Source organism: Python bivittatus, unplaced genomic scaffold (assembly GCF_059951505.1).
Source record: "Python bivittatus isolate LINGU-HERP-01145 unplaced genomic scaffold, Pbiv_v1 ctg000260_np1212, whole genome shotgun sequence".
Lineage (NCBI taxonomy): Eukaryota > Metazoa > Chordata > Lepidosauria > Squamata > Pythonidae > Python > Python bivittatus.
Window position 1 is genome coordinate 926,205 of NW_028277055.1, and position 26,841 is coordinate 953,045.

Below are 26,841 nucleotides of genomic sequence, written 5' to 3' on the forward strand. Positions count from 1 at the left end.
TCCATGGTATTCTCAGGTGTCTTCTCCACCCCAAAGTTCAAAGGTGTCAATACTTTCCCTATCCTGGTTCATTAAAGTCCAACAAGTATTCAGAAACTGTCCATAATGCAGAATGTAGCAACTCCGTGGCTGTCAAGTGGATCCTATTGAGAGCATGTTACTGCCCATGTCAAGCCTCCTCCTGTCTGATCCTGCTGGTAACATGAGACCTTTGGCATACCAAGGACAGGGCAGTGGGAGCAGTCCATCCAAGTGTATGCAATTAGGGGGTGTATTGTCTGTAGAGAGTCTAAAAACCAAAGTGACTAAAAGTTGTGCCTTTTGGTGATTTGGAGATAAGGTGCACCTGGCAAGAGACTCTTACTGCTGAAGACCACAAGGAGGATATCCAGATGGTGGTAGATGTGAAGTCAGATCACTACTGCTGGCATGCCAATCAGTTGTTGGCAGTTGGTGGTGCAGCACAGAAACAGAGATGGAGGAGGGCAGGGTGTCAGTGGTGGTGATGTAGTTGGCCACCCTGGATCCTGCAGCTGCTGCTTAGTCCTCTGATCTACTCTGGGTGTCACATTTGCTAAGTACACCACTGCATGAGACCATCTATCAGAGGTATCTTATGTGGCACCTTGAAACAACTTCCAGTCTCGGGGGAGAAAAAACAGGGTCTTGCTGCTGGCCAATAAGAACATTTTCTCCACCCAAAAAACTGTTCCTTCCTGGTAGTATTTTGGTGGGCAATGAAGCATTCTTACCCTGCTTCACTTTGATGGTCTGAATGGAAAGATTTTTAAGACACCTTCCCCCCAATGTTAAGGTCTTGGTTTTCATTTTTGACATTTAATGTTCATTTGTTGGTTGGAGGGCCAAGAAAAAGAAAGATGGTGGGAACAGCTTTCGCTGCAATGTTCTTGGTTCATCAGCATTCGAGGGAATGGCCAAATCAGCCTATATGTGCTGAGAAGCTGAAAGCATGCCAGCAGTCATGACTTCTCACAAAGGGCTCTTGGGAATGGTAGTTTTGAGGGCACTCAAGGCCCATCCCTGAGCTTCTCTCAGGGGAAGCCATGACACCTGAGCTGGTATTTAAAAAACAGGATTAAGGATGTTGGTGGGACAAGCTGGTGCTCATTAGAACCATCAGAGATGATTCAGGTGACAAGAAGTACTGGAGAGGAATCATAGAGTCATAGAGTTGGAAGGGATCTAAGAGGGCATCAAATCCTGCACATTGCAGGATTGTCTACACCATCCCCATCCAGCCTCTGTTTGAAAACCCCCGGTGAAGGGAAAGAAACCATTCCATGGATAACCTGTTCCACTGATTGACAGCTCTTACAGTCAAAAAGGAGCTAAGATCAACGTGGTAGTTAAAGGATGGGATTTAGTGCATAGATGGAGATTTTTTTTTTTAGTAGGTTGGTACAAAAGGAACAGTGAGCCTCAGTTGCTCAGTTCAGTATTGTAACTACACTCCATAAAGTCTGCATTAAGCAAAGCCGAGACCTCCCATGTACCTTCCTTCTGATCCCAACATATCATGTGCTCTTCCTGTACAAAGTCTCTTCTTCCTTCAGGTGCCGCAGGATGATTGGGGAGGATACCCAGCATCGGGGAAGGATGGTGAGATCCCCTGTCGACGGATGCGGAGTGGCAGCTATATCAAGGCCATGGGAGATGATGACAGTGGGGACTCCGATACCAGCACCAAAGTGTCTCCCAAGGAGGTGGCTCGGCGTGAGGGGTACCGCCGTTCATCCAGCGTAGATCAGGCCAGAACCAAGTAAGCAATGAGGAAGGGTGCTAATATTTCCTGGATATGACAGGGGAAGGCTTAAGAAAGGACTAACATTTAACTGAGCTGTGGTCTACAAGTAGAACATCCTCTCTTAACCAGGAGCGAGAAACCACAGGAAACCTGAGTGAGGTTTACTGATACCAGTAGCAAAACTGATCTGTTGTGGAGCAAGGCAAAGTGTGTAGGGGTAGAGGTAAGAGAAGCCAGCGGGAAACGCAATCAGCCTTTGCTACAGCTCTTCCATCTTGGGTTGCTGACTCTCTGCCCTAGGCCTGCTCAGGGAAAGTGCAAGAAGAGGTGGCGACGGCAAAAATCAGCTGGGAATGTGTTCGCTTGCGCCTGAACTCAGATTCAGTGCCAATGATTTCTCTTGCCTAAGCAGTATATGGGATGCCTTATGGAGTTGGGCAGCACAGGCCAGGGCAGGGCAGGGCAGGGCAAGGCTGGCCTTCAGGACTTTGGATAGCTCCAAAATGCCCCCATGCATTGAGTGCTTGCATCCCTCCTAGACTAGACTTCCCCTTTCTTGACTTCACCCTCTCCTGAGGAACTGAGAGTCAGATCCAATCAAAACTTCATTATGGTAATTGATGAGAAAAAGCAGGGCATCTTAACAACAGTCCCTGAAGTCTACCTACCCGGCCATTTATTTGCTCCCTCTTTCTGTGCTGCCCCGGGGCTAGGATGGTGCCATGTCAAGGGCCCCAAATTCTCCAGAACTGCTCTCTTCAGCAACCCAGCTTCCTTTCGGATCAGCATAGCATTGAGGCCAAACCCAGGTTCAGTCTGGATAGCTGATACTTACCGTATTTTTCTGTCAATAAGACGCCCCCATGTACAAGACGACCCCCACTTTTCCAACCCAAAATTAAGAAATCAATATTTTAAAGATAGTGCAGAATACATTTTTATTTAGTAATTAGCTAACATTGACCTGATACACTCGGTGGGAGGAGGTCCAGACCGTCTCTCTGCAGCTCTATTTCCATGCTCTTTTGCATAACTGATTACATTCAGTCACGAGTGAAACTGCCGATAGCTTGTCTCTGCAAACAGACTTCCTCCAATTGGTTTGTTCAGCATCAGCTGACATCAGTTACATAAGGCTCGTGATTGGAGGAAGTCTGTTTGCAGAGACAGTATGGGCAGTTTCACTCGTGATTGGAGGCTCGTGATTGGAGGAAGCCTGTTTGCAGAGTCAAGCTATTTCACTCGTGATTGGAGGCTAAAAATAGGAGGAAGCCTGTTTGCAGAGACAAAGTATGGGCAGTTTTGCAACCGCACGGTTCTCTCCTCGGCTGACTTCCTTGAATAAGATGCCCTTCAATTTTTAGCATAAGGATTTTAGAAAAAAGTATTGTCTTATAGTCGGAAAAATACGGTAGTCTTCCTGAGTCACACAGTTCTCATTCCTTAGTGCAAAGTCCTGGTAGTTGCAGAGGGCTGTAGCCACAGGATAAGAGTTCATTTTATCAATATTTCTTGCCAGCTTGAACTTCAGGTACTAGGATACCCACACCTCTGCACGGAATCTGCCAATTTTATAGGAGCAGGGAACTTGCCCATATTAAACCAACCAGTGCACTCAGCATCCTTTCCATATGTTCTGCTCCTGTCCTGCTTTGGGGGTTTGTTCAGAAACCTTTCTTCCCCGTGTCTCTCATTAGGTTTGCAAGTAGACACTATTCTGACTCATATATCTGTAACTGTCCCAGCTGCTGCACACCGCCCCGAATCCGGCCACGGGGACAAGGGTATGGACGCTCCTTCACCACCGGGCAGGTGAGGTGGTTTTGTCTTCAGTTCTTGGGTTGTAGAAGGCTGACCAAGGAGAAGTGATGGACAGTCAGGAGAAGTCACACCGATATCAATTTAGTTGAGTGGAAATTGTGTCACGTACCTTGTGGTATTATAACTGGATGCCTGGGAGGTAGAATATTGAGAGTCTATCTCACTTTTTTCCCATTCTGGTGGTGGGATGATCACATGGGAACCCAGTTTTGAGGAGGGAGGAATGTGCTTGCATTTCATGGTCCCCATTATTCGAGAAGGCTTGCAAGTACTGCATGTGAGAGCAAAGCCTGCAAGCTCTTCTATTTTCCTCCAGAGATGCCTTTTTAAGAAATGCTCCACCAAGCAAGAAGAAAATTCCAAGTCCTCCTCCTTTGTGGAGCAGGTATCCTGGAACAAAACCTGGGTTGAATGGCAGATCTCTGGTCTGATACCAAACTGGAAAATGGCAATGCCATCATGCAAACGAGGAACTGTTCTGTTCACAAATATCTATGACACAAGCCTTCTCTGTTGAGCTGGGATTGCCAGTCAAAATGACTGAATTTGATTGGATACCAGAAATGTCAGCCAGGCTGCTTTGGCTTAAGACACCCTGGCTGCAATTCTTTGGCCTGGTGCATGGTCACCCTATCTGTCATCTGTGAGTTATTTGCCCCTCTCTGTGCTTGCTTTCTACCGGCATCTGCATGCTCCGCCATCCAGACTGCTAACTTGCATTCAGAGCATTGTACGCACCAACTCATTTTGCAGAATGGCTTTAAGGCTCCGGAGCCAAAATTCACACTTTGCATTTCTGAGATTTCATTTGCACTGCAAGCTGAAAAGAGGAAAGAAAAATTATGTATGAAATCAACCCTGGGATTCATTTTCTATACTGTGTTTTTTCTTATCGTGCTTTGGGGGAAAGAAGGTGAGGGGCATTGATACAAATATTTATTTCTTGCCTACTATGCATTCGCTTTGCAACATCAAAAGGCAGCCCTAGTTGCGAATAAGAGACATTTGGGTCAGAGTTGCTGGACTGTAAGAAGTTCAAAGTGTCCAAATATGTCCAATTAACGTATAGAATTTACTATGACAAGATACGGCAATGGTGCAATGGAATTTCAAAGAAAGAATTAGATACATTGACTGGAATGATGGGTTATGACATCTTGAGATTGGAGAGAAAGTTTTGAATGAATTTTACATTTTCAAACCAATGTACAAATCAAACTCAATTGTCCTTCAGACTTGGCACTTCTCTGAATTTGGCACACACACACATTATATAATATTATATTATTCTAATATTATATTAGGGCAGAGGCAGAATTGCATACCGAAAAAGTATGCATGAAGACATGTGCACAAAATTTATAAAAAATGGGTTGTGATTTTTTTATGCAAAATTCTCGAACTACTGTGGGAGGAGGACAAGCCAAATGTATGCACAGAAAGATGAGAAACAAAATCAAAACTGACAGATTTGCACAAATGAGAGACAGAAAGCCAGCGAGAGCAACTGAAATCAACAGATTCTCCCATCCTAAATGATGGCTAAGTGAATCATGCATAAATCTGCAGATTTCCAAATTCTTAAAATAGGTGCTTTTCTGAAAAATTGAAAGAAACATGAGATAACTTATCTTTTCACAAACCAAAGCAAGCCCTCATTGGTTTGGAACAAGGCTTAAGTTCATCACTGTTACTGGCAATTAACCTTTCACATAGGTTTGAGTGGAATTTAAGTATAATTTGGTACGAATCAAAGCAAAAATTATATTTGCATTTCCTAGCAATCCTAGCTAAACAGCACACCACCAGAATCCAACCAGCCTTTATAAAATAAGACTGATTTGCTTTGAACTTGGAACTTGGAACTGGTTTTGCCTGAATAATCCATTCAAGCTGTAGCTCTTAGCTAATTAATTTAGGGATTCAACCAATTCAAGGTTGCCAATCTAATTTACCCATATACTTAACTTCATTTGTTCCATTGCTAAATCCTAGGATTGAACACAGTTCACTGGGGACGAGTCTTCTGGAACACTGCCTGGCATCATGGGAGTTTGCACTGACTGACTTTACATCTCACCCAAAGGCATGGTTCAATTTAAACACAGTTTGTTGAATAAGCCACGATTGGATTTACAATATTAAACCATCAGCCATAGTCTATGAAATAAATGGTGGGGTTCAGGCAATACACTAAGATGATACCAAACAAGCTACCAGATTTTGACTTAACGTGATGTGAGAAACCAGCAATATGCTTTAGTTGTAATGGTGAATGCAACAGACAGATTTGTGAGAACACAGACCCAGCAGAAAGCCGACACTAGATAGACACACTCTTTGAGGATATACTTGGTAGGACACCTGGAATGAATTGTTGAATGTGTGAACAAATCTGAATCCCCTCCTCTTCACCCTTCCATTGTCTTCCCCTCTTTCCAGATCAATGATGAGTTGAACCATCAGTTTGAGGCTGTATGTGAGTCTGTTTTTGGTGAGGTGGAATCCCAGGCTGTGGAGGCTTTGGATCTGCCTGGTTGCTTCCGCATGCGCAGCCATAGCTATCTGCGGGCCATTCAGGCTGGCTGCTCCCAGGACGATGACTGCCTCTCTCTCTTCACCATGGCAACAACCACTCACCAGCCTGGCCAACCTCTCACCAGCAGCATCCTCAAGCCAAGCACCTGTAAGTACCAAGTAGAACCCATAGGCTGGGGTGAGCAATGTCTCCTGGACCAAATCTACAGCTCAGTAGAAGACCATCTGGTGATATGATGTGATGTGATGTAAAGGAATTTAGAGCTGACCTTGAGGAAGGTATGAGAGAGCCATTAAGGAGGAGCTTGGAGAAGAGATTACACAGTCCAGAGATAGAAAGAACTGTGAGAAAGAAACTCAGAATAACCCCATCTTGATTTTGCTGAGTCTATGATGGAACAGAGAGAAACCTGAACAGTCTTTCAAGTCAGGTCAAGAAGCAGACACTACAGAATTTCTAGGAATGCTACTTTAACATTGTAGGGTAGAATAACAGAATCTTGAAAGCATATCAAGATGTCGTTATTTTGAATTTCTTTCTCACATTTCCTTCTATCTCTGGACTGTGTAATCTCTTGTCCAAGACCTTCCTTAATGGCTTGCTCACACCCTCCCCAAAGTCAGTTCCACATTCATTTACATGTAGTGATATTGCTTCAAGGAGTGGAGCCAAGAATTTTCAACTTGTTTGGGGTCTTCTTTTGCATTTGAGGATGCTAAGGATAAGGATAGGAGCAATTCACCTCCTAGTAGCTTTCCACTACCACTCATTTTTGCAGAGAAAAGGGGGGAAATTGGCAGCTGGTCTCCAGCATGGTGGAACTGCAAATGGGAAGCTGAGCTGGACCCCATATGAAAAATATATTGTCCACTCAGATAGAGGGACTAGTGCATGGAACATTTAGCATTGTCCACACTGGAGGCACACAACCAATGTCACCCCTGCCAAATATTACTCTTTCTAATGTGACAAAAAGGTTCTATTAGTAATACAGGTAACCATATTAACTGTATTTAATTTCAATTAAAACCAATGTTAGCCCCTCCCTCTTCTGTGTTCTGGACCCACCTACTATTTAAAGGGCAATACCCAATATTCTACTCAGAAGTCTAGTGGGGCTTTTAGTCAGAAAAAGATTGGAGGAACCCAGTCCAGTGGAATGATACAGAGTTCCCCATGGTTTTAGGAGGAGGCTTTCTCATAGCATACCTCCAGATACTTGCACTAAGCCTGGAACCAGGTCTACTAACAAACTACCTTACCTCTCACTTTCACTTTCAGGAATGTAGAATTCTATTTATTGTATATAAACATGACTTACTTGTTTTCGTTATGAATCCATTCATATTAGCTTGCATTTGTAGAGGAAAGAATAAAGACAAAAATTGACCAAGTTCTCTGTCCTGGACCAACATTATCCATAAACTGGGTCTGTAAATGTAATGGACAGAAGGAATAACCCTGAGAACAGGAGGAAGAGTCGCAACCAAGACAACAGTCAGATAAAAGAAATCTGAGTCAGAGCAGAAATGTAATTTGAGAAAGCGTCCCAGACATGACCTTCCCTGGTTCTCATGAAGATAAGGAGGAGGAGAGGGAAGCACATTGAGATTTGCAAGATTCTTACTATAACCTTACAATAAAAATAGTATTAGCTTGCATGGCTTTGGTTTTCAGGTCTGGTCTACTTGGAGGGTTGACATCAAGTCTGAATGCACTTCCCCCCTCCCTCTCCTTATCTTCATGGCAACTAGGGAAGGTCATGTCTGAGACGCTTTCTCACATTATATTTCTATTCTGACTCAGATTTTTCTTGTCTGACTGTTGTCTTGGTTGCAGCTCTTCCTCCTGTTTTTCGAGGTTATTTCTTCTTCCCATTGCAGCAAATTATTTCCAAAACCAGGCAGCCGTGGGGCAAGGAGTTTGTGATGCCATGGATACAGCCCAGTACATGCTAATGAGAGCCCAGCCTCCTTTTCAATTGGCCCATTTTGCTTTCCTTTCTCTTCTCTACCCACCCCCCAACCTCCATACAGCTTTTAGTTACCGGAAAGCTCCACCTGCCCTCCCTTCAGGAATCAAAGCCAAGCCCCTCATTGCTGTTACAACCCAAAGCAGCACCGAATCTACCCATGACAGTTTCCTGCCCAGAGAGGTCAACAGAAGCCCATCCTGGGCCAAAGAAGCCACCAAGCACTGCAACTCCACTGAGAGTTTAGAAAGCACCAAGATCACTGCCATGTCTCTGGATCTGCCTTCGGTCCAACCCCGGACTTCCCCCAAACCCTCCACCCTTATCATCAGGACGATTCCAGGGAGGGAAGAGCTAAGAAGTTTGGCTCGCCAGAGGAAATGGCGCCCATCTATTGGAGTTCAGGTAGGTTCAGGACGGCTTACATACTGGAGGGAGGTTGTATCTTGGCTGGGGATAGTTCAACGATGCTCACAGAAGCAAGAAGCTCTGCTTTTGACCATTATCTTACTTTGCTTCTGTTGTCATCAGTGACAACCACAAATGTTGAATGTACTGCCAAGTCTTTGGAGATGTTTGAGGCTCCCTTTGTGCAGCTTTAGCTTCCTCAGCTGCATTTGCAAGGCAAACCACAAAAATGAAAAAATGTTGAGCAAGCCTCAAATAGGTTGAATTTTTTTTAGAAAACCCAAGAGGTTTGGGCTATAGAGAGTATTTCCATCCATCTCACATCTTCATAAAAATGAAATCACATTCAGGCTTTAAGGGTTGCTTGCTATCCCGTGCTTGCTAGACTGTGATTTATACCACCAAAATAGCCAGTGTTGTGATCAGCAAAGAAAGGGATAAGATATCACAAAGACCCCCAAAGAGTGTTTCTAGGGTCATTTCTGTACTACTGACTTGTCTTCACAGCATGACCCATCCATTGTTGAAGTGATATGAAGCCTGTCCACACTACTGTTATTTTGGCATAATGATAGTTGTATGACTCAAGAAGAAGCTATAAATCACTAATGTGGAAACCACATGGGTGTGCTAGAAGACACCCTGGCTATGTTCATATGACACATTGAATCAAGCCCATTGACAGCTGTACTTGCATAGCACGCTAAACTTGAACCTTGGTTAGTTCTTTTGTGGCTTAGTGCAATGGTTCTCAACTGGTGGTGTGCACACCAGAAGTGGAACTTGGAGTATTTTAGGTAAAGCAAGGTAAAAAACTGAAAGTTTATTTAACTCTTAGCCTAAATGATAAATGTAATAATACAATGCCTGTAATGTACAAATGGCCTTCCTGGGGACTTACAATATAGCAGCTTGAGAACCACTGGTTTACTGGCTTGTGTGAACCCATCCTGCATGATTAGTTTATGCTTCAATGTATTATGCCAAACCCCAGAAAATGAGCTAATTCAATGACCAGGCTAAGTGGGTTGTATGAGCACATCCATTGCCCTATCCCATCCTCACTATATGTACATTTCCATAGGAGTTGCACACTAGAGCTTCCTCATAGATAAAGTCCACGTTCATAAGAGGAGGAGGGAGTCTGATATAATTGAGAGCTTGAAAATGAACTAAGTAATTTGACAGCCCCTTCACACCCTTCGGTCCTGTTAATCTGATTGCACAATTGCTTTCTAGATAGCAGCAGAATGTCAGTTCACACAGAATAAAGGGCTTTGCTAGGACAGATATATCATGTTTTTGTTTTCTTAGGCCTCTCACTTTTATCGGTTTCCTGAGTGATTCCTGATAAGGGCCAATGTTTTCCTGATCAGGGTTCTTTTCCCATTGCTTTCCATGGAAGACCTTGGCATTCTTCCTTACCTGTAGCTTTTGCTGTTGTTTTCATTCTCTTTGTTTCTGGAACATTAGCCCCATGTTAATTTGAGGCAACCATACTAGCCAGATTTCAGGGAGACAAGAGTTCACATTTTATAGGTGTCTGGAAAACCTGATGCTTTCCATTCAGTTCGATTCAGTTCAGCTCTCCCACCAGGCAAGTCATTCTCAAGAAGATTCAAGAAGGTGGCAAGTCTCATCTCAGTTTTAAAAAAACCTCAAAGGAAGGTACTTGTAACGGACTGAATAAACATTTGCGTAGTTTACTGACATGTTTCCTCTGAAGAAATCAGGCAGCCAACTGGAGCTAGGAGGCTGGTTTGCTGATAAGCTGCTGCTTCAGAAAAATCAGTAGGGTTAAGCAGTACTTTGGTTTTGAAGGCAAAAGCATGCATCTGGGTGCTTGCATGGCGTCTGTTTGACACTCCTTAAAGCAGCCACATCTTTTCACAGGATGCTGTGATAGGACCTGCAGCTGATCCTAGGAAAAGATGTCTTTGGTTTAAGGACATGCAGCTGGGTATCACGTGAACCATCCAAAGCCTTGTTTTGCCTTCAGAACCAAAGTACGGCACAGCCCTAGACATTAGGGATCTCATGCTCACTGCTGTCAGCATCAACTATTCCCCCAAAGGATAACTTTCTTTGCTTTGGGTGATATCTTAAGAGAGGAGCTGACTGGAGGCCCCACTGAGGAATGCATTTTAATCTCAGTTCAATTTGGATTTGAACCAGGGTGGCCAGAGGCAAAGTTGGGCAAGGATCCCACCTCCACAACAATGCAAAAACAAGGTCACATGCATTGTGACATCACAACACAAGCCCAGGCCTCTCATATTGCATCGCAGTATGTAAGTCAGGGGAGGGGGGTTGTGTCATGATGTCACAGTACATTTCATCAATTGCCCGTATGGCCTTTCTTCAGATGTGATGTTTCTAATGTCTTCATGTCTTACTTTAGCTATTCCAGAAGGACCCAGAAAGTCACCAGAATGGTAGACTGTATAAACCTTTGGGCTGACCCATGTGGGCTCTTCTTGGAATTGTACAGAAAGCATGCAACGGTACTTGATACTTTAGGATCAGGAGAAAGTTACATGGGAGGTCTTGGCTATGATTAAAGCAGCCTTGATGGAGTGCGGTTACCATATTTGGGTGAGCAACTGAGTCTCTCTCTCTGGTCCTCTCACCAACCTACTCAGAAATCTCCCTCTATGCAGTATGGCTCAGAGGATGCACTAACCTCCATCCATTAGCCATCACTTTAATCTTAATTCCTTCCCAGCACTCTTTTTTGCCTAACTTGAGCACCAACTTCTTTCACCAACATCTTTAATCCTGTTTTTTTAATAAAAGAGAAGTTCAGGGATGGACCAAGATCTCTTTGTGAGAAGCCACAACTATTTTGGCCATTCCCTCGAATGCTGATGAGCGAAGAACATTGCAGTGAAAGCTGTTCCCACCATCTTTCTTTTTCTTGGCCCTCAAACCAACAAATGAACATCTAATGTCAAAAATGAAAGCCAAGACCTTAAAATCAGAAGAAAGGAGTTGGAGCATTCTATGCAATCCTTAGACTTTTAAAACTCCTTTGGGGATTTTTTTTTTTTTTTTTTGCTGGCATTTTTCTGACTAAATATATACCTAATCAAATATAATCCTCTCTACTTCTTCTCCTTAATCCTCATCTAATTTATTCTGGTGCCAAAGAAAAATGACAAGAACATTTCTTTGTCTATCCCTTTAAGCATCTGCATCTTCAGAAGAGGTGGATGTCACTAGCAACAAAGATGGAACTCATATGTGGGGTTTGCAAATTCTTATGGGATTGCAGACAATGTCTTAGCAGATTGGGTGAACTAGACTATCCCATTAAGCTATAACATAGTTTATTTGGGCATAAACCGAGGCATTGTATTCTATTAACCATGGTTTAGGATATAATGTATTGTGTGAAATCAACAATAAAGTAGCAGTTTCAATCACTGCATCAAATTAATGCAGAACCTGATGTAGCTAGTTACTGGTCTCCATTGGGTAGGTATAGTCAACCAAGTGCCCTCCAAATAGTTCAATCTCACAATTCTTTGCTGTTGGCCATGCTGGCCAGAGGTGGATGGTGAAGGGCCAAACAACTAGAGGGCTTGTGATTGCCAAGGTGTGCCATGGTACTGTCTGGCTCACTGGTGCAGGAAGACAGTTGCAAAAGCCTTCTCAAGGAATCATGTGCAATGGGGTGATTGTCTTACCTGGTCACTAAACCTGGTCACTAAACCTCAAGGAATCATGTGTGATGCTCACTAAATCTCAAGGAATCATGTGTGATGGTGTGATTGTCTTACCAGGTCACTAAACCTGCTTGCAAAAAACCTTACTAGGTTTTTTGCAAGCAGGTTTAGTGACCAGGTAAGACAATTGATCACCTCTGACAGTGAGAAACTCAACATGCAAACCCGTCTGCCATGTTTCCTGCATTTACTTCTAACCAATTCAATACTAAAGAACCTGTTTGATGTAATGGTGAAGGCACCAGGCTAGAAACTGGGAGACTGTGAGTTCTAGTCCCACTTTAGGCACAAAGGCAACTGGGTGACCTTGGGCCAGTCCCTCCCTCTCAGCCCTAGGAAAGAAGGAGGCCATGGCAAACCACTTCCGAAACCTTGCCGAGAAAACTGGAAGGACTAGTCCAGGCAGTCACCAGAAGTCAAGGCTGACTCAAAGGTACAAAAATAAATTCAATACTAGCTTTCCATTTCTTGCCCCTCCCCAACTTTGGGGGCTATAAAATCTCTGCATTCCTCCCCACACGGGCTTCAGCTTGAGAAGCCGCCTCCTTTCCCAACGCTTTGAGAGGAGCAGCCAAAGTTAAGGGAGCAAGAGGGGTCTTCCTACCTTCCCATTAAAGAATGCTGCCATCCTGGGCATAGAGACAAGAAGATAGACTGTCCTCCCCCCCCCCCACACACACAAAGCTGGTATCCTTCTAACCAACATGTTTTCCTCACTTCACATTAGCAACAGAAAAAGCTGGAAGCAATAAACTGAGGCCAACTCCAAGCTGAAAAAGCCTGTTTCTCATGGCAAGAATAAGGAAAGATTTCTCTTTCTATTTCAAATAGAAGAGTCTCCAGATAAGCCCCTCATTAATAGGCCTTTCCTTTGGGTCAGGGGCATCCACGCAGAATCAGAAAAATCAAGACAGTGCTCACCACTGTGCTGTCAAAACTTTACCTTTTTCTGTTTGTTGTTTGTTCGTCTCTCTGCATACAAAAAAGAGACAAGACTTTTATTGCACAGCTGCAGCCATGGTCTTCACTTTGACCTCCCCACTTCCACGGCCGCCCCACTCTGGACGGTTTCCAATTTTTCTTCTCCTTCTAAATTTGCATTTCTGCCACATGCTCTGCCGTCTCTTTCCTTAGCAGGCTTTGTCACTTAGCATCAGCCCAGGTGTTGCAGAGAGAGGTTCAATGGAGTTTAGACAAGGGTATCCAAGCGGTTCAGCCGAGGGGGCAAACAAGCGGAAACGGAGTGTCTGGTCCAACTTCATGGTGTGCAGTTGCTTTTGACAAGGTCAAAATGTCGAAAGTAGGGGGGACAGCCCTTAACAAACCGCTCCAAGCTGACACCAAATGAATCAATTAAGCTGCCGTGCCCGTCTTCCAAAGACTCAGGTATCCAGGGTTGTGTTCTGCAACAGAAGCCAATATTTTTCACACCATTGAGAGAGTTTGAAAAACCCTATTTACTGTTTCAGTGCCAGTCCCCGCCAGGACCTCATCCAAACATAGTCAAGACAATGGCAAGCTTCTAGAATTTCCATTTGAGGTTTTGTTTTGCTTTTAAACCATTCCAGTGCCAGTTGCATTAACTGCAGCCTAGCAGGTAGACGCTGGAGCAATGAAAGCTTTTCCTGGTGTGGAGGGCTGCCGGCTTCTTCCCCAGCCCTGCCTCCTCTGTTTTTGCAACAGAAGTGAACCTGAGACCCATCGGCCACAGGGAGCCTTCTCTCACCACCCTGGGGTTGCTCTGCCAAGATGGACCGCGCATCTTCCTGAGATCTTGACAGCCTCATGGGTTAAACTTCAACATTTTGCTTCCTACTGTTCGAAGGAAGCTCCGAAATAGATGAAAACACAAACTTCTTCATGGGGGCCTAAACCGCACACTAACAGGCGGGTTGGTACAACAGGCTAAAATAGGGTCAAGCACTTTGTGGTCCAAGCTGTGCAAAAACTAAGTATTAGCTGTGTTCACATCCCACGGGCTTAAGTAAATCAGTTACAAATGCGGCTGTTGTTAGGGCAGCTTGATCAGTTCTTCTGTGGATTAGTGTATGATAGGAAAGCCAGACCACTGAACCGGCTTATGGTTCAACGTCTTAATGAATTCATACGGTAATTACGTTAAGAGGGTCATGAGAACACTACTATTATCTTAGCGTGTATTGTGGATCGAGCCAATACATCAAGCCAAAGTATGGTTTATTTGTCTGGCAATAGCATGTTATGTGGGAACTGGGGTTGAGGGGATTGTACAAACCTGGGTTAAATGCCTAACGTGAAGCTGCTTTTGTACAAAGTATGGGGGAGGGGGGGAAGTTCCTAACTGGGGCCAGTACAAGCAGAATGGGGAGACTTCAAACTTTTCTCCAGGAGCCAGCTTTGCAAAATCCCTCTTTCCACCCACACAAGGGGTTAGAAATGAAAAGAAAATAATGGTTTCATGCGCCCATTTTCTGCTGTCGTGGCAAAAATTGTGTGATTCCCAGGCCCTGCCAACGAAGCAGGAAAAGCAAACCATTTTTAACATTCTCTAAGAATACAATTTTCAAATGAAAAGCATTGACACGTGAAGAAATGTGTACTATGTCCTCTCTTTTGATACCTGAATATTTGTTTTAAGAGCATAGATATGGGGAATGAGGAGACTGAAAGGTTGATTTATCTGAATCTGTCTTTCCTTCATATTCATATTGCTCTCCCTCCCTGTCCCACCACGGCCCTGCGAGGTAAGTCCGGCTAGAGAGGGTCCCCCAAGACCTTTATGGTTGAAACTGAGTTTAAATCTCCGTCTGCTCGTCTCTTATCTCCCTACAAGTCTGTTGATGGGAAGTTTTCCATTAAGGCAAAAGAAGACTTATGGCATCCTGACTTTCCTTTGGACTCCACCCAGTATTCTGGAGCATCTTGGTGATAAGCCGTAGGGGCTTTGGACACCTTGGCATCTGGGAAGAGGGACACGGAAGGAAGCAAAGCCAGGCTTTCCCTCCACTCAGCTCTGCTCTGCATAGGACTGATCTGGATCTCCTTCTGTTCTTGGGAATTTGAGTGCACGATTCCCCTTTGCAAAAGACGTCTCTCCTTCTTATTCCCTCTCCATCCCAAGTCACATCTAGGAATCGGTTTCTCTCACTCTTTTCTCCTCAAATGCCATTGCTTAGTTGACTTTTCCATCATTCTTGCTTTCTCTCTCCTCTTTTAAGTTTTTCTTCTACCAAGCTAGCCTCATTTTCCAGGCGTATTATCTTTTCCTACCGATCTGACCATTGCTTTTCTTCGTTCCTTCCTTTTCTTTGTCCTTACGTATTTTTTCTCATCTGATTCAAAACAATTCTCTCAACTGTGTATTCTCTTCATATCTTATATTCTTTCATACTTCCGTTCTTTCATCTCAGTATCTACCCATCTTTTCCTATCCATCTTTAGTTCTTTTATTCTTTCTGCTTTTTACTCCGACACTCTTATCCACCTTTCCTTGACTCTAGCCTTTTTCTTTCCTTATTTTGTTCTTCCTAACTGTCATAATTCCTATACCTTCCTCTACACTCCTCCTTTGTTATTTAAAAAAAAGGTTTTCCCTTCGCTTATCAATTTGGTTTCCTGTGCTTCTTTCTTTTTAAAATTTCCATTGTCAAATCTCCATTTATGCTTGTTATTAAGTCTGAATTCTTTGTCGTTGTTGTTCTGTTAATAAACGTCTTTCTTTTTCATTAAGCAACTACCTACCTCCCCTCTGTTCTGCTAATTAAGTTTTCTTCCCGTTCCATTAATCAACTTCTTTTCCTTCTGCCCTTCCTCCCTTCCTCCCTTCCCTTCCCTTCCCTTCCCTTCCCCAAAGGTGGAAACCATATCGGATTCTGACACTGAAAGCCGAAGCTGTCGAGAGTTCCACTCCATCGGTGTTCAAGTGGAAGAAGATAAACGGTATGGCTGGTTAAACATGCTTCTCAGTCCTTGTGTCTCTTCCCTCACATACACAGGCAGAGGCACGCATACACACACCATGCCACAGTCTCCTGCATTCATGCAAAAAATTGTCAGCGACATTGATCAATATTTGCAGGGCAAAATTTCCAAAGGGATTCAAGCAAGAAATGCTATCGTTAGCTCTTAAGGACAATTTGGTTACCTATGGATGTTTCCAGGCCAAGTCTGAATATAATTGCCCTGTCTTGGGATTTAATGCACCTCAAAAGGCCTCATGCAGTCATTCCGACTTTTTCTAAAAGTCGGAATGACTGCATGAGGCCTTTTGAGGGATTTTGCTAGAGGATATCCTTTTCAGAGGACTCTTGGGGGCTCATAGAAGAAGGCCACAAGCAGAGATTGAGGCTTTGGCTCTTTCTTGCAGGCACCACCAAGGACAAACAGCCAGGGCTTCAATCATGCAGTCACAGCCACATCTTGACTTTTTTTACCCTTTCCCTCCCACAGATGTCCCTGTCCAGAATAGATCAAATGACAACCCTGCAAGGCAAATTAAATCAGAGGTGCACAATTTGAGGCTCCAGGGCCTTTATGACCCACAAAAAGCTTTGAGTGAGAACCTCCAAAGCTGTTACCACAACTTACCTGTAATGTTTGATGTGAAAGATTAAATCTATGGCTAGAGAGTCAGCTGGCAAGCTGTATTTAGAAGTAAATGACGTGAAATCAAATTACAGGTGGCCCTCGCTTAACGACCACTCATTCAGTGACCATTCGAACTTACAATAGCACTGAATGAGTGGTACTTAACAACTGGTCCTCATACTTATGTCAGTCACAGTGTCCGGTGGTCACGTGATCACCATTGGTGACCGTCACTGCCAGCTTCCTACAAGCAAAGTCAACGGGGAAGCCAGCAGGAGATAGCAAACAGCCACCATGTGACATCCTTGCTTAATGACCCATGGTGGTTTGTTTAACAACAGCAACTGGAAGTGCCAGAATTTCCATCGCTAAGTGGCACAGTCACGTGATGTTATGTTTTACAACTGTGTCACTTAGTGATGGAAATTCCGGTCCAAACTGCCATCATTAAGTGAAGACTACCTGTATACACACTCTTGCATTTAGGGAATGTTGTCCAGTGGCCATGAACATGACCTATTAGGAATTTTGGTTGGGCTGAGTTTGGCATTCCCACCCTGTCTTCTCCAACCTTGGGGGCCATTTGGATCTGTTGGACTTCAACTCCCATCATCCCAAAGTCTAACATGTCTGGTAGACCCAGGGTCATGGACATCTGTGGGAAGGCAAGGAAGGCAAGTGACATCAGAAGTGTCATGATCCCACCATGCAAATGATAGATGGGATACCACAATGGCTATACAAGAAACCTACATACAGGTTTGGGGCAACCTAATACAGAATGGGAATGAGCAAGGACTCATTAGCCTGAGTCCTGGAAGGGAGCATCCTTGACTCTGAACGAAGGATGAGCACCCATGTGCACAAGCCAGAAAGTCTGATTTATAATATTTTGGCAATGACTGATGTCCCCACAGTTCACCACACAGGCCCTTGAATTTCAGAGCACCTAACTAGATATCCCATTTCTTCTTCCAGCGAACAATTGGCCGGCACGTCCTCTGCTGCACATAGTCTCTCTCTCTGGTCCTTTAGCATCCATCCAACACTGGTTGCCATAGAAACAGGCCAGAGAACGGAAGGGAGGAAGCAGGCTGATGCTCACCCAAGAAGGCATGGAATTTGCTCCTGCTTGTTGAAGGCTTCCCAGGCTCTAAGTTCCTGCCTCCCAGTCCCAATAGCTCTGTGGCAGAAAGAGATGTGTATGGCATCCTCAGACTATCACACGGGGTGTGGAAAACCTGTTTCCCAGACTTCCCAATATAATATTGACATGGCCTGGGAGCTGTTGTTACCGAAACACATTTTGAAACTAAAGCTCACTGCTGGATCTTTTCTGCTCCATTGTTCTGAATGCTACTAGCCCAGCTACACTAGTATAGCATATACTAGCCTGGATCACCTTCAGCAGGGCTTGGTTTTAAACCACAAACAATAAGCGAATGGGGATTGCAGTGGCCAAACCTGCTCCTCCTGACTCTACAGATGGGTCCTATTGGAGCCATTGAGAAGGCTGCTCTCCCCTTGGCTCCTGGTGAATCTGGCACCACGGCCAGGCCATTTTGGTAGGCACAGATAAGAGTCCAGGGTCAGCAGGAAGGAAGTGACGAGACATCCATTGTGACATCACAGCACAAACCCCATGACTGATGCATTTGTCTCCAGAAACACAAGTGCAGAAGATCAGTTTGCATCATGACCTCACAATGTAATTTTATCACAGTATTTGCCCCCTCGCCTCCAAAGACTATACCACTGTCACACTTTCCTGCCTTAAAATAATGCAAGAAAAAAAAAGTTTTTGAAGCATCTACCAGGGATGTGCAAAATCAGGAACTTCAGTGACAGATTATTCTGGTTTTCTTCCAGAAGGTACTGTTTTTTGGGTCCCAACGCAGTTCATGCAGTTGCAGAAGTAGATTGGCTGGAAAGGGAAATAGTTCATAGCATTCAGGTTCAGGGATGAAGCACATCTGGAAACCATGAACCACTTCCTTTTCAGCCAGTGAACATCTGGAACTAACCAACCATCTCTGGATTGCACAGATTGGAATATTCCAGGAGAAAACTGACATGTTCCAGAAGAATGATTAAAAAAAAAAAAATCCATGCCAGGCTTCCCATTTTACACATCCATCTCTTCGCACATCCAAAATTTATTACAAATTTTGACCACAAATCAAAAAGCGGGGCTGAGCTTTCTGGCCTCACCCTCTGGTAATGTCACTGCATCACCCCCAGGTTTTCACGGCCCTCGATGGTTGAGAAAGAACTTTAGAACATGCAGTTCACAAAGGCCATGGATAGGAGTGAGAAAGTTTTGTACAATAGGATTGGAAAAAAACAACTTCACGGTCCTAACTCTGTTCCAGGTGAGACAACCCCACGGTCAAAATAAAACGTGCTAAGTGGGCCAAACCTCTCTCCGTTGAATTCCTTCGGGTTATAGAATTCCAGGGAAATCTAACCCTTTCTCCTGATTTTTATTTAATGTTGCTTCTTTTGGACAAGGGACTCAAAAATATCCGCTCCAGTCTCCCAGTTTTGTGCTACCATCTGTACGATACGCCACGCTATTACCTAGGTTTGGCATTTTTTACAACAGTGTTTTATTTTGATCTATTTTAGTATTTTTAGTCTCAACTATTTTAGACCCTGTTTTTCTGAGATATAGATAGATAGATAGATAGATAGATAGATAGATAGATAGATAGATAGATAGATAGATAGACGCATACATACATATCATACATGTAGAAGGATATATTACTACTATTATTAGATATTTTGACTGTATCTGGCCTAAGGGCTGTAATAAACTTGATTGATTGAATCCTTTCTCCTCCTCATCCCAGCCGCGCTCGGTTCAAACGGTCCAACAGTGTGACGGCAGGTGTGCAGGCCGACTTAGAGCTTGAAGGCCTGGCTGGGCTGGCGGTGGCCACTGAGGACAAGGCCCTTCAGTTTGGACGTTCCTTCCAGCGGCATTCCTCCGAGCCCGAGTCCACGCGGCAATATTCGGTCTACAAGACAGTTCACACGCAAGGGCAGTGGGCCTATCGGGAGGACTACCAGATGCAATACGATACGGTGGAAGTACCGCGACAGGAGTCCTGGATGGACCGAGGCTCACGCAGCCTGCCGGATTCTGGCCGAGCATCACCCTGCCACCGGGACGGCGAGTGGTTCATCAAGTTATTGCAGGCCGAGGTGGAAAAGATGGAAGGCTGGTGCCAGCAGATGGAGCTGGAGGCGGAAGATTACGATCTGCCGGAAGAGGGTGAGTCTTCCTGGGGCTAGGAGGTTGGACAGTTCCATCTGCACCACTGCCGGTAGCTGGGTGTAAGCCAAACTGTGGGGCTCTGCTGCAGAACACATTTCGGATGACAAAATTAAGACCTAACTAGAAAAAGAAAGGATTATTGCAATGAGTAGAGTCCAACATTTAGACCAATAGTCCAAATCAAAAGCCATAAATAGATGCTGCATCATGGGCTTCATCTGCTGCACTCACTCTGTTGCTCTCCTTCTGCTGGTATGGAGAGAAAGGGATCAGGCAACACTGCCTGTTGTGGTTCTTCTGTAGCTTCTATTGCTTGCTGGGACTTCATCCTTTGGGGTAAGGAGGTGCCTGTCACAAAAGAAGGACCCCCATCCCTACGTATAACATGTGAATCCTACAGGTGCTGTAGAGGTCAGAAGTGGGGCCACTGCTGAGTTGTGGGCTAATGCCCCCTAATTCCCCTTCTAATGCTGTCCTGTAATCAGTTCCAACAGTGGTGGGGCATCTACTGTAGACACCTAAGAGCCAAAATCAATTGGCCATCATTGCAACCATGTACCATAATGACCAGCTTTATTAATTTTACAATCCTTCCTATTGTAAATGTAAAGCAAGCTCCAGATCTCAAGTGGTCCCCTGGCAAAATGTCCTCAATGTCTTTTAGACTACAGAAAAATATCTGTGAGGGCTATGCAGAAGTAGTCTCTCTTGCATTTGATAAAAGAGAATTTGTTTTTCAAATACCTTTCAAAGGAGAAGAGAACATCCGTGAATTCCTCATGAGTGAAAGGTGACATTCCTCCACTTATTTCATTATTAGGAGGTGCCTGAGTGTTCTTGTCTGGTTTGTAAAACCAACTCTCCAGAGATCTGCTGTCTCCCTGCCTTCCCACGCATTGATTCAATCCCAAGGAAGAGAAACTCTTCCATGGGATTTTTTCAGACTGGAAAGTATGGGACTCCACAGAGGCTTCAGAGGGATGAAAAGATGTGTCACCAAAACAACAGCAGCAATTGTTGCATCCTGTCCCACATCCAATAATAAAGTTAGCTCAGAAACACCTCCAAGACAAACCAAGATATTCTCAAGTATCCTGTGGTAGAAAACAGGAGCCTCTTCCACGGGGTAGAAAATGTTTGAGAAAGTGCATGACAGATTTTGGTACAGCATTCATTTGTACCGTTTTTTTAATAATAATAATTATTATTGCATTATTTCAAGGATGGATAACCTGCTTACTTCTAGAAACTGATAAACCATAAATGTGTGCCAGGAGCGAGGGTTGTACATAGGCAAGGGTATCTGCCAAGGAGGTAAAAAAAGTCAAGATGGCAACCAGATCATGTGATTGAAGCCCTGTCATGCCACCTTGACTTTTCTGTCTCTCACCCACCCACCCACCAAGATGCCTCTGGTTGTAGGAAGTGCAATTCCACAACATTTGAACAGACACACTATCCCCTTTCCTGCTTTGGGTAGAATTGAGTTCACCCACTAAACTAAGCCAGCGTACTACATAAAAGAAAACCCACCCAAGTATTTTATTCATGGTTAGCCTAATTTTTCATAGATTGTTTTGTATCACATAAATAGAAAAGCAGCTGGAAGGTTCATACGGAATTGTATAATAATAGGTAGAATTTTTTTCCATTCCTGGAGGGATTATTCAAATATGCCCTTGATCTCTTGCATGTAACATGGCATCTCTGAAACATGGAAATAGAATCCATGCAGCTGAATGTTCCCCAGATAGCAGCAGGCATAAAAAGGAGGGGATTTAACTCTTAGAGCAATTTAGAGGGGGGGGGATCCTCCTCTGATGTTATTTGCATCTGGAGGAAATCTGCTATTGATGCCACATTTGGGAGCTTTTTGCCCATTGCAAATGCCAGTTTTCAAAAGAATTCACATTGTTTCAACTCCAGTATTAATAAGCTGCTCCCCATGGTCGTTTGAGTTGTCTTAAAAAAAAAAAAAGATTGGCTCTTTAAATGCAGAAACCTGTGCAATGTCATAGCTGATTTGTCATGCAGAGGAACTGTCAAGAAACACTAGCGTAGACCAGACTTCAGACTTATTCCAATAGTTACTGTTTCCATTGATTTTCTTCTTTATCCTGTTTCTGTACAGTTCTTGAGAAGATCCGTAGCGCGGTTGGCAGTGCCCAGCTCCTGATGAGCCAGAAAGTCCAACAGTTTTACCGACTTTGCCAGCAAAATATGGTGAGGGGAACACTTGGTATATAAATAGGTTTTCTTAACATGCCTTCCAAAATTTGGAGTGGTAAAAAAAGTCCAGTTTCCTTCAAGAATTCAGTTTCTGCTGACTTCATGGACATGCCCAGGGAGTTTCTTTGGCAATAATACAGTAGTAGTAGTTTGCCATGAATTTCTTCTGAGTTGGTTAGTTTGACGTCTAACCTATAACCCTGGAATTCCTGGTGGTTCCTTCTTAATTTTCAAGTCCACACAAGGTCAGTCTAACGCTGCCACCTTCTGAGAGCTTGGAAGAAAATAGGGAGTGGTAAAACTTTTCCATGCCACCTGTGAGTTCAGCCTTTTTCCTTGGGCATGATTTTACAGCAGATGCCAAGCTGTCATTGAAAATGCCACATGGCATGCTATACCAGGAATGGGCAAAGTGTTGTCCTCTGGCTATCCTTGAACTCCAGTTCCCAGCAGACCAGGGATGTCCACAGGGGGTGGTCCAAAAGTCAAGATGGCAGCCACGCCAATGCAACTGAAGCTCCACACTAAACCACAGGCCAAGTTTTCATCACACCTTCATGGATGCCAACTTCACATTTTTGACCATGCCCTGCAATCACCCCTGCAGCAGACTGAGCCCACTAAATCTGACTCTGCCACCTAACTCTAAAACTTTCTCCCTTTCATTTTCTCCCTGGCAGGATCCAAATGCTTTTCCTATGCCCACTTTCCAGGATCTAGCTGGATTCTGGGATCTCCTGCAGCTCTCAATTGAGGATGTCAGCATGAAGTTTGCCGAACTTCAGCAGCTCAAGGCTAACGGGTGGAAACCCATCGAGGCCAAGGTAAAAAAGAGGCAGGGGAAGGGGTAAGATCTCAGACTATGGGAAAAACTTACCTGCGTTTCTTTACCTACCCTACTGTTTCTTTTTCAGTCTGATGAAAATAATTTGCTTTTGCAATTTCTGTCCAAGGAGAAAAGAGTTAGATGGACGATGGGTATGCATAAGGCAATGAACAGGTCCATGTGAATGTTCTATCTTGCATTTCACGGGAAGTTCTCTAAGTCAGTGGGCTCCCTGGCTTCCCATCCTTCCAAGGGAAGACCTCCAGACTGGACATTTTCAGACTGGGAAGTACGACCAGCCAGGGAAGCTGCAGACTGATGGATGTGTCACAGAAAACCTCGCCACCAGGAGCAGCCCCCTCCGCTAGCTCCACCAATAAAGTAACAGCCTTACCCTTCATTTGCTCACAAACACAGTATGGCAGCTTGCTGCACTGGGGCCGTTCCTGCGAATTCTGCAGAATGAGAACCCCAGCTTCAACCCCAGAACATCACCCTAATGGGACCAGTGACTCTTCCCCATGAAGATACATCTTCTAAAGATGGGCCAATTTAGGAAAGGAAAAACAAATCAACTCTCAGCTCAACATGCATCAGAGGCTTCCTGTTTCTTTTCTCACAGGTGGCCTGGGAGATTTGCTGAGCATAAAAAAGATGAAGAATCGAGAGAGAGTAATCATGGCTGTTTTCCTCCCCCTCCCTCCCACCCATCTCTGTAAAGCTGTGTTGCTGGCCACAGCAAAATAATTGGGCATTTTTAGTGAATCTTTGTTCTCGTTCATTATATTTTTGAAAAAGAAAAAGAAAACAGCCAGGCTTCCTTAGAATAGAGAGGCAGGGAACAGCTCGAGATCTGGCTAAGGAGCAAGCTCCAGATTTAGTTTATTTATTTATTTATTTATTTATTTATTTTTGCCATGTGTTATGTTTTAATGCATCTGTTCTTCCTCTCTCTGTGTGTATGTGTGTGCATGTGTATCTCAAGCTACTTGCATGCATTCACTCCCAGCTGTGCATATTTCTTTTTAGACTCTTCCAGACGATGGCCAGCGTGTCTGGTTGGCAGGACTGGGCGCTGGCCAAAGCACTATTCTCTTTAGGGTTTCAGCTTTATCACCTCCAGCATGCCAGAAAGTCCATCCTGAACCCAGATCCTTTTACTCAGAGCAGACTTCCCCGTCTTCTATGTGAAGGGTGGGGAAAGCCACTTCAGCTTCTGTTTCTCAGCTGTGTGAATCTGTCGCGTTCAGTTTGTTGAGAGTGGCTTTTATGCCTATGGATGCCTATCTCCCCAAAAGTGGGGGGGGGGGGTGTCAGAGAATTCTTCCAAATAGTGGGAAAAGAATTGGAATTTGGAAAAAAGAATTTTGGAATTTCCAAAAAGAATTCGGAAGAATTTCCAAAAAGAATTTGGAAAAAGAATTCTTCTTTGCAAATAAATAGTCTTAACCTTAATTCATTTCTGTACATGATTTTGATGAACACAGATGCACACGCATGCATCCATTCTCTCTCTCTCTCTCTCTTTCTTCCCCCCCCCCTCATCTATCTATCTGGACTTTCCCTTAATATGCACTCATCTTTTTTAAAAAAAACTGCACTCCAAAATTCAGTAAAGTACAAAGTTTGAATGACAAGGTTTTCCTTTGTGCATTGGTTGCAGAATGTGAAATTAGATTATTTGCAGATGCTGTGAATTTCTCCCCCATCCCTCACCCTTGGGACGGCGATTTTCCTAACTCCCAGAGTTAGGAAAGTCTCAGGAGCTCCAGGATATGGAAAATTGACCTAGTGTGGGAATCAAACCTTTTTTGCTCTTCATTTAGCTGCATGTCTATGTCTCTCCTCCTGCATTACTTACAGCAAAACTGAAGAGGGCCAAAGAGACCATTAAACCTGTCCTGTCAAAGTCAGGTCCCACATTCTCGTTAGAGTAATTCAGTATCCTAAACATAAAGGGGGTTAAGATAATCAGATCAAAGCTTGTCAGGTTCACTTATGCATGAGCCAAAAACGATAATTCGAATGGCACAAAAGCAATCTCTTCAGGGAACCAGCCAGTGTGAAAACACACCCAGTCGGGCCATAATCAGAAAGATTATTGATAGACAACTGGAAATCTGCACTTTAGAGCAGATCAGTCTTTATATCAGAGCATATCTGTGATAGCTGTGTGTGCATAAAATTAGAAATGTGTATACGCACAGCCCTCCTAGGCGACAACACCTAGTCAACCTTGGCTAATCTCAGAAGGTAAGCAACATCAGCTTAACATCTGACACAACGACATAAGTCATGGGTTTGCTATTATTTGCCCCCTCCTTGCAGACACACACATGTACACCCTTTTACGAGGAAGGATATGCCAGGCAATCGGTAAGCCTGTTTAGTTCTCATGTCTTTAGCAGTGTTCCTCAACCTTGGCAACTCTGAGATGTGTGGACTTCAACCCCCAGAATTCTCCAGCCATTTCTAATTGAACTGTGGATCGCCATCCTGGAGTGCTGCAGAATCTTTCTTCTCCTTGGAGGCCACATTTGGTCTTCTAAGAGACCGGAACCTTTCCAAACACAACTCCTATTTAACCCACAGTTGGCTTACCCTTTCTCTCCACCTCTCCTCTCTCTGTCTCCGGCAGGAGGAAAAGAAGGTGCCTCCACCGATACCAAAGAAGCCGCCACGCTCCCGGCTGCACCCGGTGAAGGACCGATCTCTGGACTCTGTGGACCGGCAGAGGCAAGACGCTCGCAAGAGGCTCTTGGCAGCCAAGCGGGCTGCCTCTTTTCGCCAGAGCTCAGCTACTGAGAGTGCCGACAGCATCGAGATCTACATCCCAGAGGCCCAGACCAGACTGTGAGGGCTGGGGCCGTCTTTTCTAACACTGCTCCATGCAGAGCGCACAGCATTCTGGGATCTGCTGGCTGTGTTCCACTGTTTCTTCTGAGGGAGAAACACAAGGATCTGCCCGTCTCTACTTTTTTTAAAAAAGAAAAAAAAAGAACCTCTGAAATCCATGAACTTCATACCAGACAGTTGGGAAAACTGGGGTTCTGACCCTTTCACTCATCACCCTCAGCAGGACTTGGCAACAACCGGCCTATACCATATGCTCTCCTTGGATCCATCCAGACCTTCACCTCCTCCCCTTCCTCTTCTTATCACCTTTGCCTCCTGTTCCATCAGTGGGCATTACCCCTTCCCCTTTTAACCACCCTGGATATGAGCTTTTCTCACTGTCCTGCAGGCTCGGGCCCCCTCCCACCACCCTGTCACTCCACCTCCATGGGTTCTAGGCCCATCAATATTTATATAAAAATATATATGTATATGTACTTCTATAAATATAACCGAAAGGGCAGAAACTGCCCCCAAGACCACAGCTGTGTTTCTGATGGCGAGAGCTTCTCGTCTCCTCAGGAGACCCCCCCCCCTTCCATATCAGCAGCCCCTTTCCCACCACTCACGTGCACAACGCTTACAAATCTCTCTCAGTTTTCTCTCACTCACAAATGTCTCAAGCTGGGAGCATTAGCAAGCAACCAACTCTTACATGGTCGCCAGGTCAACAGGTTGGTGTTTTAGTGGATCTTGGCATATCACAGTGGTTTTCTAAGGAGTATTGTGGCTAAAACGTCTAGGGAAATTTGCAGAGAAAAGGTTCCCTGATAGGAGAGTTCAAAATGTCATTTAAGTTAAAAGGTTGG

At 44.3% G+C, this 26,841-nt stretch overlaps 1 protein-coding gene across 1 annotated transcript in view; it reads left to right on the forward strand.

Annotated features, from left to right (window-relative positions):
- Nucleotides 1-26,186, forward strand: part of DLGAP3 (DLG associated protein 3) — a 41,313-nt gene extending 15,127 nt beyond the window's left edge. The window contains exons 2-10 of the mRNA XM_007428302.2: nt 1,575-1,780; nt 3,463-3,577; nt 6,029-6,272; nt 8,162-8,502; nt 16,066-16,151; nt 19,655-20,079; nt 22,214-22,305; nt 22,992-23,135; nt 25,776-26,186. Coding sequence (XP_007428364.1) covers nt 1,575-1,780; nt 3,463-3,577; nt 6,029-6,272; nt 8,162-8,502; nt 16,066-16,151; nt 19,655-20,079; nt 22,214-22,305; nt 22,992-23,135; nt 25,776-25,994 — 1,872 coding nt within the window. The 3' untranslated portion in view covers nt 25,995-26,186. The remainder of the gene's footprint in view (nt 1-1,574; nt 1,781-3,462; nt 3,578-6,028; nt 6,273-8,161; nt 8,503-16,065; nt 16,152-19,654; nt 20,080-22,213; nt 22,306-22,991; nt 23,136-25,775) is intronic.
- The last annotated feature ends 655 nt before the right edge of the window (nt 26,187-26,841 follow it).